At 36.4% G+C, this 19,823-nt stretch overlaps 1 protein-coding gene across 1 annotated transcript in view; it reads right to left on the bottom strand.

The window, feature by feature from the left end:
* Positions 1-19,823, bottom strand: part of CFAP47 (cilia and flagella associated protein 47) — a 354,495-nt gene that overhangs the window by 82,317 nt on the left and 252,355 nt on the right. Inside the window, exons 53-57 of the mRNA XM_072852476.1 lie at positions 19,164-19,339; positions 16,764-16,871; positions 12,232-12,343; positions 5,440-5,544; positions 179-335 (exon numbers count right to left, since the gene is read on the bottom strand). Of these exons, the coding sequence (XP_072708577.1) occupies positions 179-335; positions 5,440-5,544; positions 12,232-12,343; positions 16,764-16,871; positions 19,164-19,339 (658 nt within the window). The remainder of the gene's footprint in view (positions 1-178; positions 336-5,439; positions 5,545-12,231; positions 12,344-16,763; positions 16,872-19,163; positions 19,340-19,823) is intronic.

Raw genomic sequence — 19,823 nt, 5'->3', positions numbered from 1 at the left:
TCTTAGCTCCCACAGCACAGTCTACAGAGCTTTTCAGGGTGGACATGAATGATACACAATATCTCTGTTGCCAGGAAATGGAATGAGGCAAATGTAATCACATCCCACTCACACTTTTAATGCAACCCAAGGAGCTTAAGTTCCTCCCCCCACCCCAAAAAAATCCAAACCCTTGTACCTGTCAGCACAACATCTACCACCACGTTTTCAGGAGTTGGATTTTTGAAGGATATGATGACAGAAGAATGCTGGCCAATACATGCACTTATGCTGGTCGGTTCCATCAGCTGAGGAGGAAGACCAGTCCCCGAAAGGTAAAATATCCACTCCTTAAGCTGTAGATGAAACATGTGTCATTATTTATTATTTGACAAGTCAGATCTGTACATTTTAAGGCATTTTGCCTGCTTCTTTCTTCTAGTGTTCTATGTCTCTTTTCTAAGTGAACTGCTGTTTAACGCTTGCTTTCTTTCTTTCTTCTTCCCTCAAGCTGTTATGTTACTCTAAGTACTGCTATCTGGAAATCAATAGTTCCAGTCTGGGAGGTGTTCCCATCTCCTCCTTGCATTTAACTTCTGTGCTACTCTGAGCACAGAGTATTTACTTTCCATGTAGCTACTCAGAGCTTCCAGTGTAGTGAATGGAAAGATGTAGGTGGTTGCACGAGGGCAATTCAAAGTACATACATTAGAACCTGAAAGCAGATGAAGTGAGCAGTACTCTTCAGAAGACAAAGGAAGAAGGAAAATAATTCTTTGATGGCACAGCAGTAGAATCACACAAAAAGCTAAAATTGTTACTCCAAAGATAATAAAGAATATTAACCACTATACACAGAAGAATCGAGAATATTGGAAAGAACTAGTAGATATAGAGTATCACCACAGAGCAGAAAAAAAGGAAAATATAATTAAATTGATGCGTTAATTTTGATTTTTTTTTTCAGCATGACAGTTAAGAGTTGCCTGCCCCACATTTACTCTTTTAAGGTTATAAAGAGTGATGTTAATAATGCCACTCATTATGGAACCTTTAAAGGTGAATGAGCAGCAAAGGTGAATGGTAAATATAAAGATACTACCATTATTTTAAGGAAAATGTTTAATTTGTACATTCATGTTGCTGCCTTTAAATAATAACAATACAGACCAAAATCTGAGGCTTATTACAAACTGCTCAACATAACCATTTGATCTGTTTTGTTCATTATCACTCAAAAAGGTATGCATCACAAAGAGAATAGAAAATAATAAATAAAATCAAAACACTATTTTCATTATCTGAAATATTGCATTTACTTCTGCATAGCCTGTCTGAAAAAAATAAAGGAAAATCTGTAATAGACAGGGTTTAAAAATCTAACAACGAATCTGGAAATACTTACAGTAAAAAGTGACTAATATATTGAGACTTCTCAGCGTAAACAGGGATAAATAAAATGGCACATTGTATGTCTTCAGAAAATAGCTCTGGACAGCAAAATTGCATGCCCTTTTTATCATTTTATAGAGAAACATTCAATCCAACAAGAAAAAAGACATTTTAATCTTACCAAAGGAAATTTTTTGGTAAAAGTCATCCAAGGCTACAGGATTTTAATTAGAAAAGCAAAAAAAAAAAAAAAAAAGAGGAAGAACCATTTATATACTGATATAGAGACTACCCAATACTAAAAGTCAGAATATAAAAATAGAGCCTATGTTTTGTTTAGGATTTAGACAGTAATTTGTATCACCTGATTTGTGGGGACTTCTGCATTACTCAGACTAGTAAGAATTAAAAACTACCTCCCTTTAAAATTACATTTTATTTCATTGTTGTTGACTTAAACATGACCTATAGCCTGTTTATGGTTACAGATTTATCAGCAGGAAGCTAGCACTGCTCACTATGCAGATTCTGACGGGAAGGCGAACGCTGCTGCTATACAGACTTTGAAGCAACACAGGACTAACTCCTTGGTGAAGCCCCTTTGCTGGTCATAGTCAACAAGAAACTGCTCAACAGATGCCAAGCCAGCATGCCATAGCATTTGTGTTCCTGACTCAAGTTCTTCCTTACCACATCAGCCTCAAGTTAAATGTAAACAAAAGGCTGAGCACACTTTGGAGGCTTATTTGAAGGATTAGAACACAGGCATGAGCATGTCAGAAGACCATTGTCCTGGTTTTGGCTGGGATAGAGTTCACTTTCTTCCTAGTAGCTGGTATAGTGCTGTGTTTTGGATTTAGTATGAGAATAATGTCGATAACACACTGATGTTTGAGTTGTTGCTAAGTAGTGCTTACACTGGTCAAGGACTTTTCAGCTTCCCATGCTCTGCCAGGTGCACAAGAAGCTGGGAGGGGGCACAGCTGGGACAGCTGACCCCAACTGGCCAAAGGGCTATTCCATACCATATGGCGTCATGCTCAGTATATAAAGCTGGGGAAGAAGAAGGAATTGGGGGACATTCGGAGTTACAGCATTTTGTCTTCCCAAGTAACTGTTAAGTGTGATGGAGCCCTGCTTTCCTGGAGATGGCTGAACACCTGCCTGCCCATGGGAAGGAGTGAATGAATTTCTTGCTTTGCTTTGCTTGTGTGCACAGCTTTTGCTTTCCCTATTAAACTGTCTTTATCTCAACCCAGGAGTTTCCTCACTTTTACGCTTCCAATTCTCTCCCCCAACCCACCCAGAGGGGAGCGAGTGAGCGGCTGTGTGGGGCTGAGTTGCCGGCTGGGGTTAAACCATGACAGACCCTTTTGGCGCCCAACACGGGGCTCAAACCCACGACCCTGGCTTTCAGAAAGCTGGATGTGTCAAGCTATTATTAGTGGTCTACACTGGCTTGCTATTGATACTCTGTGCTTGCTTACAAACACAGTAACAAAAAAAACTTCTTTTGCAAAACTCTTAATACAGAAGTTATAAGGCAATATTAGTCTAATAATGCTTTCCAGGCCCACTGTAAATTTGTGTGAACCACCTTGCTCATAGCAAGTAATTTTACACTGAGGTATAGTGCAGGGGCGGGAGGAGTGCACATGTTCATATTTTGTGCAGGTGAGCTGTAAAGATCAAGTTTGAGCTTTATTGCTGAAAGCTCAGGGTCATGGTCTACAAACATTAAAGACTGTAGCTTCCACTGATTTTTTGTGGTTAACAAGCAGAGCCATTTTGAACCCCATTGCTTCAAGTGCTGAGCACCTTTAAAACAACACACTGAAACTTTGTCAAACTGAGCAGCTAAAGAAGGAGCCAAACAAAATTAGTCGTCAGTCTGGAAAATAAAACAAGGCAATCAAAAAATTATACAAATTATAGGACAGGCCTGCCTTGCCTGACCTGCAGTTACTGTTCCTCACTGACCCACTTTGTGATAGAGTTCAAGATCATGCATGCTCAGTGCAAGAAATCAAGAGGAAAAAAGATTAAAAAAACCAGAATCCTAAGGCAAATAATACAAGATAGGATCTAATACTGGGCTCAGTTTCTCTCTAATATTACTTACTAGTGTTAAGTGCTCTACATTACACCTGGATGCTAGCAATGTGGTAAAAGAACAGGATAATACAGGTATGTTAGAACTCCGAGTGTGGGTTGTGTTCCAGCTGACCTTTCAGTTATGCTGTCCCAACAAACTTAATTTCAGATTTTCACAATGATTAGAGCTAAACTCAGATTCACTTTGTGAAGAGCTCTTCATACGGCTTCAAACCAGAAACAAATGAAGCAGGTAACAGCACAGAGCCTCTTCTCTCAGTTCAGCAAAGAAGCACAATCAGAAATAGTTAAGGCTTATCCTATAAGTACTGTCATTAACTGATTTTAGATTAGTGAGTTATTCAGCTATCAGATGCCTTAAGTGTCCATTCAGATATATTTAATCAGAGAAATCAAGGGAGGGATATCAATGTCAGGGTGGAGGGGTTATATTAAAAGTTGTTTGAGGCATCCACCACCAATGAGAAACATTCTTCAAGTCTTCATTGAAAAGGGCAGTTATATCTGTGCAGATATTCACTGTCAGCTATCAGTATAACAATTAGCAAACTAAAATAGTCTGGGATTAATTTAGCAAGGATTGTAGCAGTGAAAACTAATGAAAATTTACAAAATTCAAAAGATTCAGGCATAAAAAGAGCACTAAGACATTACAAAGCTTATACCAATATATCAAAACGGTTAAAGGGGTCTGGACAAAGCAGTCAGAAGGATGGGATACTGACTAAAGTTCACTGCAGAGAAAAACTTGGAGATTTGCCATTACTTGAAAGGAGATGCACTGCATGACAAGATTCATTCAGGTGGCAGGGCTCAATTTGTTCCTGAAAGGTTTAAATGAATTGTTGTATTGTTTTATTGCTTCTGTATTTGGTGAAGAATTTATTTTTTCTTTTTTAAAATATAGATAAGATTTCTGTGTACCATTAGGATCCAGATGAGATAAGGACATTCTGTCCTCTTGAACTGGCCTTGGATATACACTATTCATGCGAGAATTGCTGTCTCCTTGTTTTTATCCTTAATAAATATTTAAGAAGAAAGATCCTGAAAATAAATGCTGTGCTAACACCACCTACAAATAACCTGTCTGTTCAACATACTTTATCAGGAAAAGCGCTGCCACATCACTTCCTTCACTATTTGTTTTGTTCATCTAAAAGAATATTTGCTTTTGCAGTATTACTTAAAACACTACTGAAAACTCCTGGTAGCACTTAACTGGAGTAATTCACAGGTCAGCACTCCATTAGGATATCTGAGAGTCCAAAAAGTATACAGAGAGGAAATTGCACGGAAAGCAAATGCTTCATTCAACCACAGCTCATGTGATGACATATTATCATTTACATCATATTATCAGTTTTTCTTTTTGTCTCCAGTTGTAATTTTTAATCAGCTAGTAGGTCATGTTGATGACTTATGGTTGTTTATTTACTTGTTTCTCACTTAAAATTAGGAAAATTCACAGAGAAAAAAATGTCAACAATTCTAAGATGCTCAAAGTAAAAACCATTTTCAAACAAACTGAAAGGAAGAATTCACTTTTTCAAGTGCATGATCTTACAAAATTCAGATCAGATAAAAAAATGAAACATTTTAATTTTGTTTGGGGTTGGGAAAAACTTCAAGAAAGTTAATTTCAGAGATGCCAGTCTTCTGGTGTTAAAAACAGCAGAACTAATTACCAAGAAAGCTAAAATTATTCATTACTTATTTTAGCTACTAGGCCATTACACCACATCTTAATACCGTAAATAGAATAATTTCTTTGTAAAACTGAGGTTAAAACAAATTATAACTTTTGAACATCTTTGCATTTGCTCTTTCATTATGCATCCAGCCATTCAATTTCAACTTGACCTACAGACTGAAACCCTTACTTACATGCCTGTTAAAAATATTATCTAATCTGAATTCCAAGTGTTGTGGGCAGCAAACGTAGTATCATACCTGTGAACATTTGAAGGTTATTGATGCCTTGTGATTGCCTCTTCCAAGGGCAGATGGACAGAATTGCACGGGTACTTCAGTGGTGGAATGAGGAGCGACAATCAGCTGTACAAATACAAGAAAGAAGCAAAGGAAAGGGGGGGGGGGGGGAATCAATTTTTTGAGTCTGTTTCTGTTTTGTGCTTTGTATCGACAGTGTTGATGTTTATGTGATTAATGTGTTCCACCAGATGTATTCTTTCCTCTCAGCAAGCATAGGCTGCTACAGCAGCAAGCGTATTGCAGTAAACAATCCTAGTGGCAGTCACTGCACGTTCATTCCCCAGAAACTACAGAGCTGGTGTTACAGATTGCTCCAAGGACATGGACAGCGGCTCTCTCAAATATGATTCAAACATGACTTTGGTGTCTGATCATATTGATGACACTAAAAGGTTATCACATTGACCTCAAAAGACATAAACTGGTTTATAAGGGAAATACATCATAGGTTTTAATAAACTAGTGCTTTGTCTCTCTTCTGCTTACCTTTCTCTAAACTAACATTGTAAATGATGTTGCTAGTTTTCTCTTCATGTGAAGTATACTACTTGAGTCTCAATTGCACAGGGAAAACCAAAGTAGCTGACTACAATGGGGTCATAAATGTTTCCAAGAACTAGATAAGCAGTGAAAGAATATAATTATGAATAATAAAAATTCCAATGCATTGAGAGAATGATCAGCTAGCATCACTGAATACACAATTACTATGTCTATTTTTTTAATTTAAAGAAAGTACTAGGCTTTTAATATCATACATGTTTAAATAGCATTTGCATGTAAGAAGATATAAAAAGATGATTGATTGGAATTATGGATACTCAAGCTGTATTTTGTAAAATGAATATAATTTACAACTAGTAAAGGTCAAAACAACACCCTACAACAGCTGGCACTAACAAGCCCCTTTTATAAAGGAAATGTCAGCCCTGGAAGAACGGCCGCTAACAGGCAGCGAACAGGAGTTATTAAAACATTCATTTTGTTTACTAAATGTAATGGTTGCAAGATGCCTGACTGCACCAACAAGCCCTGCAGCCTCTTCCCACCCCAGGGGTTTGACTGCCTGTGCTCTGGTACGGTGCTTGGCTTGGGGCTGAGGAAGGCTTGAGGTTATGGCGCAGCAAGGCAGAGACCTCCACCAGTAGCCCTGTCCCACCACACCCAGAGACAGCGAGCAGAGCCATGATGGGGACAGGGATGGAGACCCACTGTGGCACCGGGACCACTGGCCATGGCCACAGCGCTGCGGCCAAACTGGGGGCCACAGAGGGTGAAGCAGGGACAGAGGTGTCCACTCCCAGCCCAGGGCAGAGGCCCCTGATGAGGCTTATGTTGCTTTTCCTCGCTGCCCCGTGCCTTTCCCTGCCATCTCAGAGCTGGACCTGGGCCGGGGCCACAGGCATTCCTGCCAGTCATCTGTCTGGGTGTGTCTATAGGGTACCGGCACAATTACGGACTGGGATGCTGGCGTACATTGAACAACGGCTATTCCTACTGAGGGCAGTGGGAGCTAGCTTGAGCAGAAGAGAGGGCAGAGCTCAGATATGGTCAACTAATGCTCAAAACTTGAAATGTTATTTTTCTCTTTTGGGGGGCAAGTTTTAAAGTAATTTATCAGAATATTGCCATAACAGTTTGTTGGTTTGAAGACATTAACTGTCTTGTCTATTAGGGGGGTGATACTGTATTTTTTCAAACTTTAGAAATCTAATTTTACAGTTCCCACTGCATGACAAAAAACATTTCTGGAAGGGTAAGTAGGTGGGTCTCACGCACAGAGCATGCAGCTCGCCGCTCTGGACCCACTCCTACTCGGCTGTTACAGCACCTGCACCTCCCACACGGGGAGCACAGCGCTGCTGCGTCGCCCACGCTTCACAATCTATCTCGTACGTCCCGTAGGTGAGTGATAACTTGAAAGCACATTTGCCACCAGCAGTCAACTGCCACCCTCCCACGCTTGTCACCTTTGCGAGGCTGCTGTATTACCCAGAATAACAGACCTGAGGGAGAGTCACCTCCCACAAACCACCTCCGTCCCCATCTGCCCCACTGCCCAGAGTTCATTAGCTGTTCATCATCTAAAAAGAGCCTGAACAGCTCATTTCTCAGTGAGTTCCTGGGCATGCTCAGTATCCAGAGACCTTTTTTTGAGATTTTTTACTTTCATTTGCAGTCTAGTTCCTACCTACTTTGTCCAAACAAGCCAGCCCTATTTATCAAGTGAAGACTTACAAATGGAGAAAGCCCCTCCCAAATACTTTTGAACAAAATGAAAAAATAAGGTAAAGACAGGTTGTCACAGCATAATACATGATTAAATTAAAACTACAATTTTTAAATTTAGTAATTTCACTAAGAGATCTACATTATTTGGAATAATAACTCTCCCATAAAGATGAAAACAGACTGGAATTCCATTTTCAATAAGCATTACTTGACATATTATTACACAGAAAATGCACTGACACAATGAATCTAAATAATCAACATGGAGTTATCCAGCAGACTGCCTGCTCTGAAAGCAGAAAAGATTTTTAATTTTTACGTTATAGACCTGTTTCAAAAAATTTATTTTTATTACACAGTATGATGTTCTACTGTATCTAGAAAGTAATTTGTTTTGAAATAAAGAGCTGGGTAAAAAAAAAGAACTTACTTTCTACTGAAAAACAAAGAATAAATTGCTTTAAAAACTAGAATTGAGAAATAACGGTAACAACATGTTTAAAGAAGGTCACACTTTGCCACAATCATTCAATAAAATATCCTGAAGTTAACCCGTCCCCTGCCTTTTGTTTTGTTTACATAAACAAGTGTCTTCCAATATACTCATGTGAAAGGGAACTGGTATCATTGCTCTTCATAAGATCTCAGATATAACTGTTCAACTACAGAAACTGAGTCTGAAGAAGACTGAGCAACTATACATGCATTATTCCTGTTATAAATCCAACAAAGGAGGGAAATTTTTCATTAAATCTAAAAGTTTATTCTGTACTCTATACGAAACAATCCTCGGTCATTAACAAAACAATAAAGTTTGCTTGCACACAGAGACTTTGAGACTGCACTCCTCTCTGCCAGCTCTTCTTTATTAAGTTATTTTTCCTCAATAAAAATTGTGTTTCATAGCCGATCAGGATGGAAGACAGCTTCATGAAAAAGGTTTAGGCTAGTTATAAGCCAGGAGAATAGCAAGCTGAAGACTTACAGTGAAAGCATGTTTCTTTTTGGCAATATAGATGATCCCATTTGTAAGAGTTTTTTGTACATTTAAGTTACTTCATAAAAATATGTGCGTAAAAATATAATACACGTACATGTGAAATCTGTGCATGTATTTATATAGAGGGAAAGAAGTAAGCTGGGGAACACAGCATTACTGATGATTGAGAATTTTCATCTGTTAAGTGCTGAACATGAATCCTTGTCTACTAGAGATAAAGAAAGCTGTGGTTAGGAAAGAAACACAAAACTCAACATCCCAATGACTGTTCCCCCAGAAAATCATAATGCTCAATATGCTAATGAAAAACAAGTTAGGAATTTTGCAGCAAACTTATGGGAGTTCACTTCTGTTGCAACTTTCAGAGAATTTGGCAGCATTTATAAAGATGTTAAGTTAACCCATACAGTGTAACGTTGACAAGAAGGGAAATAAAAATTAGGCGTAGCTTGTTAAAAAAAAAAAAGAAAAAAGATATGAAATCCAAATCACATTAAAGGAAATCCTTCAAAACTTTTTTCAAATTCTTGAAAGAAAACCAAGATGGTATATACCATTTAAAGCTGTTTTAGGCTACAGTTGCAAAGGTGCTAACAAGATACGTATACTTTTCTCATTTTCATCAGTTTACAAAGAAGTTAATGGAGCTGCTTCTAATTTACATGAAGCTGACAAGAGATTTAAAGCCTTCATTAAGCACCCAGAAGTTCAGGAATACTTGAGGGTAATTCAACTAGACCTCAGGAAAGCCTATTATTAATGATGTCAGTACTTGAAGTTGAATCAGATCTATAGAAAATGATCCCTTGTGGTATTTCAGTAATGCCTTCTGCTGCAAACTGAAACTGGAACAAGCTTCCAAACACATGGAAGTATGACAAATATGATATTCGAATTTGTTTAAATTCTGAAATATTAGTCAAAATTTTGGTTACATTTTAGGCAATTAATCTCTAGGAAGGATAAAATTTTCTCTGATATCTCTGTTGAATCTGTTTTATCTAACATAACTCAGTGACTGATGAAATCCATTTGAGATATTTTCTTACTGACAGCCCAATATCTTCAACAGTTCTACATCTTAGATGACATAAAACCAAATATGGATTATTATATGAAACATTAAAATTACTGATTTAGAATATGTAGAATTCTAAAATGACTCTACTAATTCTCTTCAAACATTACCTATCTTAATTGGACAATCTCATCTTCAAGCTGTTGTTCTAATAATTTCCTCTTTATTGTTGCATTTCATCTGAGGATAGTTCAAATCAGAATTTTTCTGCTGACAAGAAAACATTATTTGCTTTAAAGAGCACAGAAACTTGAATAATTAAGATGGGAAACTTCTTCCACACATCACAAAGACATTGAAACAGGTATTAATATAAACTAATACGTGAAACACAGGTTACAGTTTATAAGAACAAGCAGTAATCTTCCGGAAGTTGAAAGCAGTGCTGTATGGAGGGACTAAACCTAGGATGCAACATATTCAGGAGAAGCAGCAAGTATTTAAAAGCCACCCCCTGCCTTTGTCATCAAAACTGTGAAGGAAATCACACTACCTCTCCAAACATGGGTCTGCAATGGAAGAAACAAGTTCAAAAATGGACACATACATGAAGTAAATATTAGGTAGTTGCTTATAGCAAATTCACCAAAGCTATCCTTTAACTGGAAGAACTACTGTAATTCACAAAGAACATTTCAGAATTCAATGCATAAATGATATATAGGACTGAGTAGTCTATTAAGAAGAAAAGAAAGAAAGAAAAGAAAGAAAATTACTGCAGTTAGTGTGGAATGTGTCTTTTCCTAAGCAATGTAATATAGTTATTGGTGATATGTGAATCTCTGGTGTCAAATGAGGAAAGCTGAACGGAGAAGTTGTGGTTTGGCTTTTTTTTAATTTCCTGGACAAGGTAACATGCAATCTGCAGGGGCCAAAAGTCACTATAATTAAATCTAATCCACTTCTGTGCCAATGACCTAAACATAACATGTATATTACTCCTAGATGATTAATATCGTTTGCATCCATTATGTTTCTCAGCTCCTATTCAAATACCAGTTGATGAAAGTAATAGGACTTGTCAAGTTTTAACGAAATGTATGAAGATGTGTTAATATGCATGACATAAAAGACAGACTAAAATAAGCACTTCACATTTTATACTTCTAATTTAATGTAATACTATGTATGAAAAATATAGGGCAGTTCAGTAAATAAGTGTGATCTCCTTTAGCTGTTATCTTTAGAGCCCCTTTTAAGAACATTTGGTCTTGTACTGCTATATTTGAGGCTGAAAGCTGTTTAGTTTCTGAAAGCCAAAAATGCACATATTATGACTTTATAGCATTCCTCTATTTTCCCCATACAATCCATTTCCTACCTTCTCAGCTTTATTTTAGGATCTTATTACAATATTCTTCTCCCCTCCCTTTGACCATTATACTAGTTTGCACAAACAAACCAGCTCTGGTGTATGTCTTCCTTGTATTATCTTCCTCATGTCTAGAAAAGGTGCAATTGCCATTACTTTCTTGTCTACAACATGTTTCTTCATTTTCTTTTTTCACATTAAAGGTTCTATATTCACATCCTGATAAGAGGTCCCCCTAACCCCTTGCACCAGAGTGTCCATGCATCTGTCCTCCCTTTTCTCACCTCCCCATCATAAAAAGTACACATATTTAATAGCATTAACTGTTAATAACATCCAAAGAGTTCTTTATAGGACCTGTACCATTAACTAGTAATCAATGGTCAATAACAAATATTCTTCAGAATCCTGACCGTCTAGAACTCTAGCCAGTCTCAATGACAATATGAAAGCTGAGCCCATCTATACAACTCTCAGTCCTTGAAAGAACAAAAATGTTAGGCAGCAAGACGGAAGGGCTTCTGCAACTGAGGAGGAAAAAGTAGTGCCCATAATAGGAACAGGATGAAGATTTTCTCAGTAGAAATCTGTCTCAGGGTAAATGTGAGTTTGGAGAATAAAATTATTCCAGGTATTTGCTTGATGCTTCCTTGCAGCTAAATCGATCAAATTATTATTCATAGGCCCTGCAGGTTGGTTATAACTGCATTACTATGAGATATTCTTATATTCTTACATTAACATTTTATCTACTTACCTAAATGTTTACCTAGTTATCCTGTTGATTCTTAGAAACTTGTGAAGCTTCTAATACAGCCAGTTTGTTTACAACTTCTCCTTCTAATATCTCCTGAATATTTTTTGCAACCAACACCACAGCCCTTCTCAAAACCATTCCACAAAGAGTTCCAGGGAAATAAAACATCTATATTTCAGCTTGCATTGTTTTTCAAGTTTAATTGTTTTCATCCTTAAGCTATAAAATGTCTTCAAGACATACTTATAATGCCTCTAATCCTTGAGACTACGTTGTGTATTCTGAACCCACAGTATGATACACAATTCAATAAGTTTTGAAAAGAAAGCTCTCTTCTATCACTTCTGTGAAAGCACAGAAATCTTACTTACAGGGTGTTTTGGATCAGTCTCAGTTGAAAAATTGCTAGGATTGCTGTTAACAATTTCTAGCTCCAGAGCTTCATGTGTAGGATTAGAGAGAGGTATGTATAGACGAGCCCATCTGGAAAAAATACATATATGCAATGACTATTAATTACAAGACTTCTTCCATTACATTGTGTTATTCATCACTTGTTTTCTTTCTTGAAAAATGAGTACTTTTTAAAATAAGAATTATGTTTTATTGCATTAGTATTTTTCCACTAGTATGGACACATACTTAATAGCATTAATTAATAGCATTAATAATTATTAATAACGATAAAACCTGGTAGCAATAACCATTCTAATACTTGGATCATTCATAAGGGCAGAATTTGTCTTGCTGTACTGCAGTTGCCAGGAAGTTAGTTTAAGTTAGTTGGTTAAAAGGACTGTCTAGCTCCCTCAATACTCAACAAGGAGAAAAACATAGTCAGAGACAATTGATCCTAATGTAGATCACTAAGATGTGGAATCACTTTTCATTCTCTACAGGAGGAGCCTAAACTTAATGCCTTAAACTTAATGCCTAACTTTCAGATAGGACGATGTGAAAACGAATCCTAGTGTCTCCAATACCACAGCTTCACATTTATTCCTAGGCTCCAATTTGCAGATTTATGGCTCACCTTTCCTTTCTTACTTTCTGTAGATCTAACTCGGGAATAAAACATTTTAGTCAAATAGATAATTCAGAGTGCCAAGGCTAACAACAAAATTTGGTTCCAAAAAGTAAAATAATTTTAAGTATGTCTTATTATTCTGTAGTCTATCCATGGACTCATAGTCTGCCTCAGGAAAAGCACTGGACAGAAATTAAAGGTAATCAGATAAATGATATCTGTAACTCCTTTTTGTCTAAGCAATGGCTTACAGGAAAAGCTTGTAATTAAGTGGTGCTGCCAATAGCTTTTGATTTAGTGCCACTAGGCAACCATTCTTCTTGATCATCTTGTAACCTTGAGATCTGAAAACAAACTTAGTGTTCCACATCAGCCATTTCAATGGAGGTTCTGCCTGCTTCTCTCCTCTTTCTTTCTCTGCATGGACTCAAAATCTGCTTCATTTTGTACAACTGTTGCGTTGTTCATTATAGCATAATGGAAAATCATGATGTTGCACATGTAGATTATATATTTTAATGAGTATTGTGGCTGTCCCAGAACAAAGATTGGAGTATGCTGATTGCCTAAATGTTATGCTTTAAATCAGCTGGCACTCTATTTTACAGACTGTCCTTTATTTTCTAATTAAAGAATAAACAAACACAAGATACCTTCAATAGGGAGCACAATTTTGAAAATAATTTGTAAGACTTGCAAAAATTCCTCTATTCTGATCAAAATAATATATTATTTGCCTTTAAGAAAGATACATGACCATAAATCACATTCTCGTTATAACACCAAGGGACACAGAAAAGAGATTCAAGGTGAATCAGTGATAACAGTAAATAAGAAGAGTTTGAAAAATGAGATACATATATTGGTTTTGCCGTAATTTATCTACCTAATGGATATTCCCTCTAGTCAAAGCTGTGGCAGGTCAACTGCCAGATTGCTCCACATATTTATCCTCTGGAAAAAATTAGTCAGTTAATCATAGCTAAATCAGTAAGGAAAAAGAAAATATAAAAAGCAACATCCAGAAGAGAAGGCATTTCAGTCAAGCTTTACGACTGTAACTTCAGGCCCTAAAACTTGTGTGCAGGTGGGTCCTTGCAACATATGCAGTGATACAAATCCCCAGCAGCTGAGTGGCAGACTTTTTTTTGACTAAGACTGTCAAAGCATTGTATCACTGAGGTCTCAACAGCAGAGAGTAAAGAAATACCAGGAAACTTTCACACAAGAACTTCAGATTCACTTGATAATTCCCATTTTTCACATTTACCATCTCTAGCCTTTAATTTTTGTCTGGTTTCTTTCATACATAATACTTTGTCAAAGGAAAAACTGTGTTGGAATATCTGAAATATCAGTAAGCAACTATTTGACTGTTAAAGGTTCCTCAAGTGATCAAAATCCATTAAGAACCTCTGCCACCCCACACAGATTGACCACCATGGTTACGCTAGGAAAAGTTGTTGCATATGACAGTAAATTCAAGACCACTCTGAACATCATTCAACTGACTCATCTTCAATGACTCCCCTGTGAAGCCCATAACAGGATGGATAAATGAAAATGGAGAATATCAAGTAGAAAGTTTCCTTGCTTAGAGGCATATGCTAAAGGATGTGTTAAATCTACCTTGACAGAAACAAAAAGCAGATCTGACTGTGATAAACCCAGAATGTTAGGGTATCTGAGGAAGGATTAAAAGATAAACTGTCCCAATTTGTTCTTTTCTCTTTCAAGAATTGGTTAGAAATTGATTACAAGTGTATCAATGGGTTCTTGGCTCCTAATCCAGTTCCAAGTGATGTTTCAAGGACACAAATTCTTAAATTTTTCAGATTGATATCAAAAAGAATATGGCAAGCACATAATGAAAAACATTCTTCTTAGAAGGATATCACATACGATAATGCTTCTTCCGCATTCAAGGAAAAGGTGGCAGAATGGAATTTAGTCTCTTAAAGGACCACAAAGCTTCATCAATCAGAAATGCTTCATTTTATGACATTTACAGTCCGCGTCTCTGGGATCACAGCAAGGAAGTACACCCATTCAAAACAAAACAAATTGATACCTTTCTTAAACAGACAACACAGAAATGTCTACCTGCATTGCTTTTCCATATTCAGCATACATTAATGCAGCCAATTTACTTGGACTATGCCATCTTTTCAGCAGGCAGAGCGATTCTCAGTAATTTAACTGTAACCTCAGTGCCGTCATCGGTGACATTGTCCAAAATTTTGCACTTCAAGAAGAGGCCATTATGCTGATGACACAATAGAAATAAATTTCTGGGAAAAGGAGAGTGTTGAAGGAAATAACTGAACAAAAAGCAGGAGAAATTATGAAACCAAGAATATGGCAGATAATGCAAACAGAAAAGGAAGTTTGTCAGTTTTGTTATACTGTTTTATAATATTTATTTTAAAAGATATATGAAAGAGACTACTGTTAATTTCCTGTTATACGTTATTGTTGTTGCTGCTGTTGCTAATAATTAAACTAAATAGTACTTCTTTGTTCTTCCACCATTATCTGCGCAGGGCAGATGTAGATGAGTTAATTTACATATGCATAGGAATTACAACATGCATCTACTTGTAAAGTGAAAAGAAATCTCATTTGAAAAAATAAAACATAGAATTCAATGAATTTGAGATAATAGTTTTGACAGACAAGTGTTGTAGTTAATGGAGCTAATCCTTTCCAACATATATTTTATTTGCAGTAGGAAAGGATGACTTGCCATTCTCAGACCATTTGTGCATGTAGTTCACAGGTAGTGCATGCTAGAGAAAATTATGAATGCCAGATCGTTTGAATGAAAAGGTTTTAAGTTATTTCTAACTCCTAACAGTGTCAGCCTACATATTAGAGAAAAATTATGGTTTTTACTCCAGTCAGCCCAGAATTTTAAAGTAAAAACCAGGAAAAGGACAGCCCTACCGATCTTCTTAGAAAAACATAGTAACAAAGGCATTGCCAGTTAACTCTGGTCTGTGCATCATATATGAACAGCAGAATATATTCACTCACAAAAATTTAATCAGGTAAAATTTCACGTTGTACTCTCTAACAACATTTGTTGCTCAGTCTGTACTATATATTGATTATAGATTTAGTCAAAGATAAGATATACAGAAGTAAGTGGAATTTAGCATTCAGAAGAGCAGTGTGTCCACAGAATCTACTACTAAGCAGAAGTAATAGGTGGAAGAGCACTACTGAAATTCTGGCATTCTTGAAAGTCTTATCCTAAAAGTTTTGATTTCTATCTTGAAAGTCAGAACTGAAAATTATGCTATCAAAATGCAAGATGACATTTTATTAAAGGAAGACAAGAATTGGGCTCATTTCTCTGTCTGCTCTAAGTAGCTAATTTTCTTAACCCTTGCAGTGTTCCAGCCATGTATACCCCCAGGATCTGCAGGACAGAAGTTGTATTACTTTGCCATTTCTTGAGAGGTTACAAGAAATTGATAACTGGTATACAAGCATTTGTAAAGCAGGACTGTCAGATATATTCCTAGTTCAGAAAGAGGAAAGAAACAGAAAACAAAACAAACCTACAGAACTTCGTATTATGGATGTTTATGATTACATTCTGCAGTGTGAATGTAATCATAAAGATCCATCCTCAGAGTGATTTCTATATAAAGACTGCAGATAAAGTCTACATGTAGGCTACAATTCCATTTCAATTGTTCTTCTGCAAGGAGAATTTCACTTATCTACACTTGTATATATGAAAATTATCTACAAACTCTTATAGTACATATACAGCACTATTCTGGCTTTTTGATGTAAACTCTTCTTATGTTTTCCATGATACTTCAAACCAGTGACCAAGTTCAGCATTATGAACTACATACTTACTTTCCAAGCTCACATTCTATTTCAGGCAGACTAGTTGGCAATGGTTTCTCTACAATCAACTTCAGTGCGTACCAAAACTCTCCAACGACATCTGACAGGAATATGACACTAAAACCAGAAACATAGTCTTAATATGACACAGCTTTTGTGCAAACAATTAAAAATGTACAGCAGATTAAAATTCAGGAAAAACCTAATGAGTTCAACACAGTGAGTTCTTTAATTAGCTCCCAGTTTTCCTGTAACACTTCTTGCTGGTATCTGAATTCAACTACCAAAACCAATACTTACAATTACTGATGCAACAAAATCTCTCCTTCATCTTTTTTAACTTTTTAGCATAAGAAGTTGTTTTGTGGTTTTTGTTTGTTTGTTTGTTTTTCAAAAATACAATTCAAAAGCATTTCAACTGCTAATTTACAAGAGTAAGCTTTAATTTCATTTCAATGTCACAGTATTTTCTTTCTAGCCATTTTGAACTCAAAGGACAAAGAAATAGAAGTAGTATTCACTGATTTTAAAAAGGAAAATCTTTTCAAATCTAGTGATGAAAACTGAAGAATAGATATAGACACATTTATATGAGCGTGACAAAGAGATATGCTTCAAAGGAATATTCAATATACTGTTTTGATATACAATCAAATGTTGTCATGACTGAAAATTGCTTGCTGCTAGGTGAGATATGTACAGCAGTATATTTCTGTGACAGACATTCTAACACATTCCTTTCCTATTGCAGATTTCTTTTTCTATTTCTTGGGTTTTTTGAGTAGCAGAGTCATAATAACATTAAACCAAAGCACTGTAAGCATATAAAAACTTACACGAAATGCACTGTGCAAACCCATGACCAACTAAGGACCAGTTCTTGTTCTAAATGATAGATAACTATGTCTGTTCCATGACTTTATGGTTCCAGACTATCCTCTCTGCCAACAGAGCCTTTAAAGTGAGCATAAAACAGCTTAGGAAAGAATCATCCATTTGAAAAGGTACACCTGCCACAAACACTTTTATAACACTTCTTCCCAGCTGCTACCGTAGCAAAGGAAACAGAGCATGGGTTCAGAAAAAAAGATAATAGTGTGGATGTAATGTGGAAGTACCTCTGTCCAGCTATAATTGTAGTCCTTGGGAGCTACTGCAATATAAAGCAGTGATTAGACAGCTTTCTAGTACAGTACTGCATAATTGTATTGAATATGTACAGGTGTGGTTTATGTCATCTTTACATATATTCCCCTAAGTCCCAGCCTACCAATCAGCTGAGCCCAACATTTTGCCAGTTAAAACAAACCTTTATTTTATTATTTGGAAATTCTGAAAAATACCAGAAATATTATCTGGTATGAAAAAATGAGGTCTATTCTCTTCGCAGCTTCAGAATTCATAAATTCAACAAATTCCCACAGAAAAAAATATTTATTAGAGTGATAATAGTACTCATTTTTATAAAACAGTATTGCTCGAAAGCTGTATGGTACAATGATACCTGCCATTACTCTGGTCTTTGGAAAAATCAATACAAGCACATTGAACAAAACATTGAAATACATGTATTTTGGCTTTGTAAATATTGGATCTCTGAACACAGGTCATCTGTCTTTGCCCTCCTCATAAGCAATCACCTCACCCTCCTCCCCATCACCGCATTTTTTCCAGTCAATTGATATAATTGAAAAATAGGGAATTGTTTTTCAATCAGCCCTTCAACTAAATAATGCTTTGCTAACCAAAGTCCAGGAAAATAAGCTTTGCAATTCTGCACTCTTCAGTTACTTGCTGAACTGGCTCAGCTGAAACTAAGACCAAGAGGTCATCTGCCTTTGTATTGCTAATTATGATACCTGCATGGTTTCATGGGGATTTCCAATGTAATGAAAAATTTGTAATTTAAAACCTCTCCATGTTCATTTAGTAGATCATTGTTAATTAATGGAAGATTCTGAAGCGAAATGGATTTATGTGAAGACTTTTAAAGGGTTCTTCACCTGGTTTTAGTTATGTTGTTATAGTTTCATTCCCTCTCAGAAGAAAAATGAAATCATGTTATTCCCTTTACGGAACTTAAAATTTACAAAACTTACAATTCATCTGATGTTTTCAGAGGGCACTTCTAATATTAAGTAAATTTTGAAAACATTGTTTACTGAATTCTAGTGAACTAGAATCACTAGGATTTATTCTACTGCCTGTCAGTCAGGTTTTTCCCCTCAGAGGAAAGCTGCTGTGTGGAATACAATATATTTAAAGTTGGAATTTTTTTAAATTCCATTTATTACCTTTTGTGGGTTTTTTTAAGGCGATATCTACATCAAGTGACCAAGGTTTCAATGAAAGTAGTTCAATTATTAGTACAAGAGCCACAACCACAAGTATCAAAACTCTACAACTTACCTTCCATCTGAAGTGCCAACAACAGCTGGGGAAAACTTCAGTTGATACAAAAATGTTTGTTTGGGCCTAAGAATGAAAGCCTTTTGTCCACAAAGTGACTGATTCTCCAGCACCACACTCAGCTGGAGAATTTTATCCACAGGATTAGTGATGGGAATATGAATTCCAATAGTATCCTAGAAAAAACCCACAAAATTAATTATGAACCATTACACATCTTTCTCAAACAAGTGTAAGATGCTTACTCATGATTTACACTTATGCAAACACAGGCTGCACCTCTGTTTGATGTGTGTGAACTAACCCAAAAAAGAGAAGTTGCAGCAAGAGACATTTCAGCCAATCTTCAAATTGTAAACTCTTTAATTCCGTAAATAAGGAAAAGTTCAAGTCTTCCTGGCCAGTCTGCATTCTAACAAGCTACTTCACCTTCCAAGATATGGCTGAGGCTTGCCAAAATACACCTTACAGGCAGATCTGCTGTAGTCCCAACCAGGTAAACCCTCCAAGCCATCTCCCAACAGCCAAGCACAGTTGAAAACGTCCATTTTGCAAGCTGGCAAATGATTCAGGCTGAATTCTGCAGGATCCGTTCCTCTTAATTTTTAAGTTACATCATAATACTTGACATTAAAACAACACCATCACAATAAACATTCC

This window comes from Ciconia boyciana, chromosome 1 (genome assembly GCF_034638445.1).
Source record: "Ciconia boyciana chromosome 1, ASM3463844v1, whole genome shotgun sequence".
Taxonomy (NCBI): domain Eukaryota; kingdom Metazoa; phylum Chordata; class Aves; order Ciconiiformes; family Ciconiidae; genus Ciconia; species Ciconia boyciana.
The sequence above is the reverse complement of the archived record's forward strand: the minus strand, read 5'-3'. Positions and strand labels throughout refer to the sequence as shown.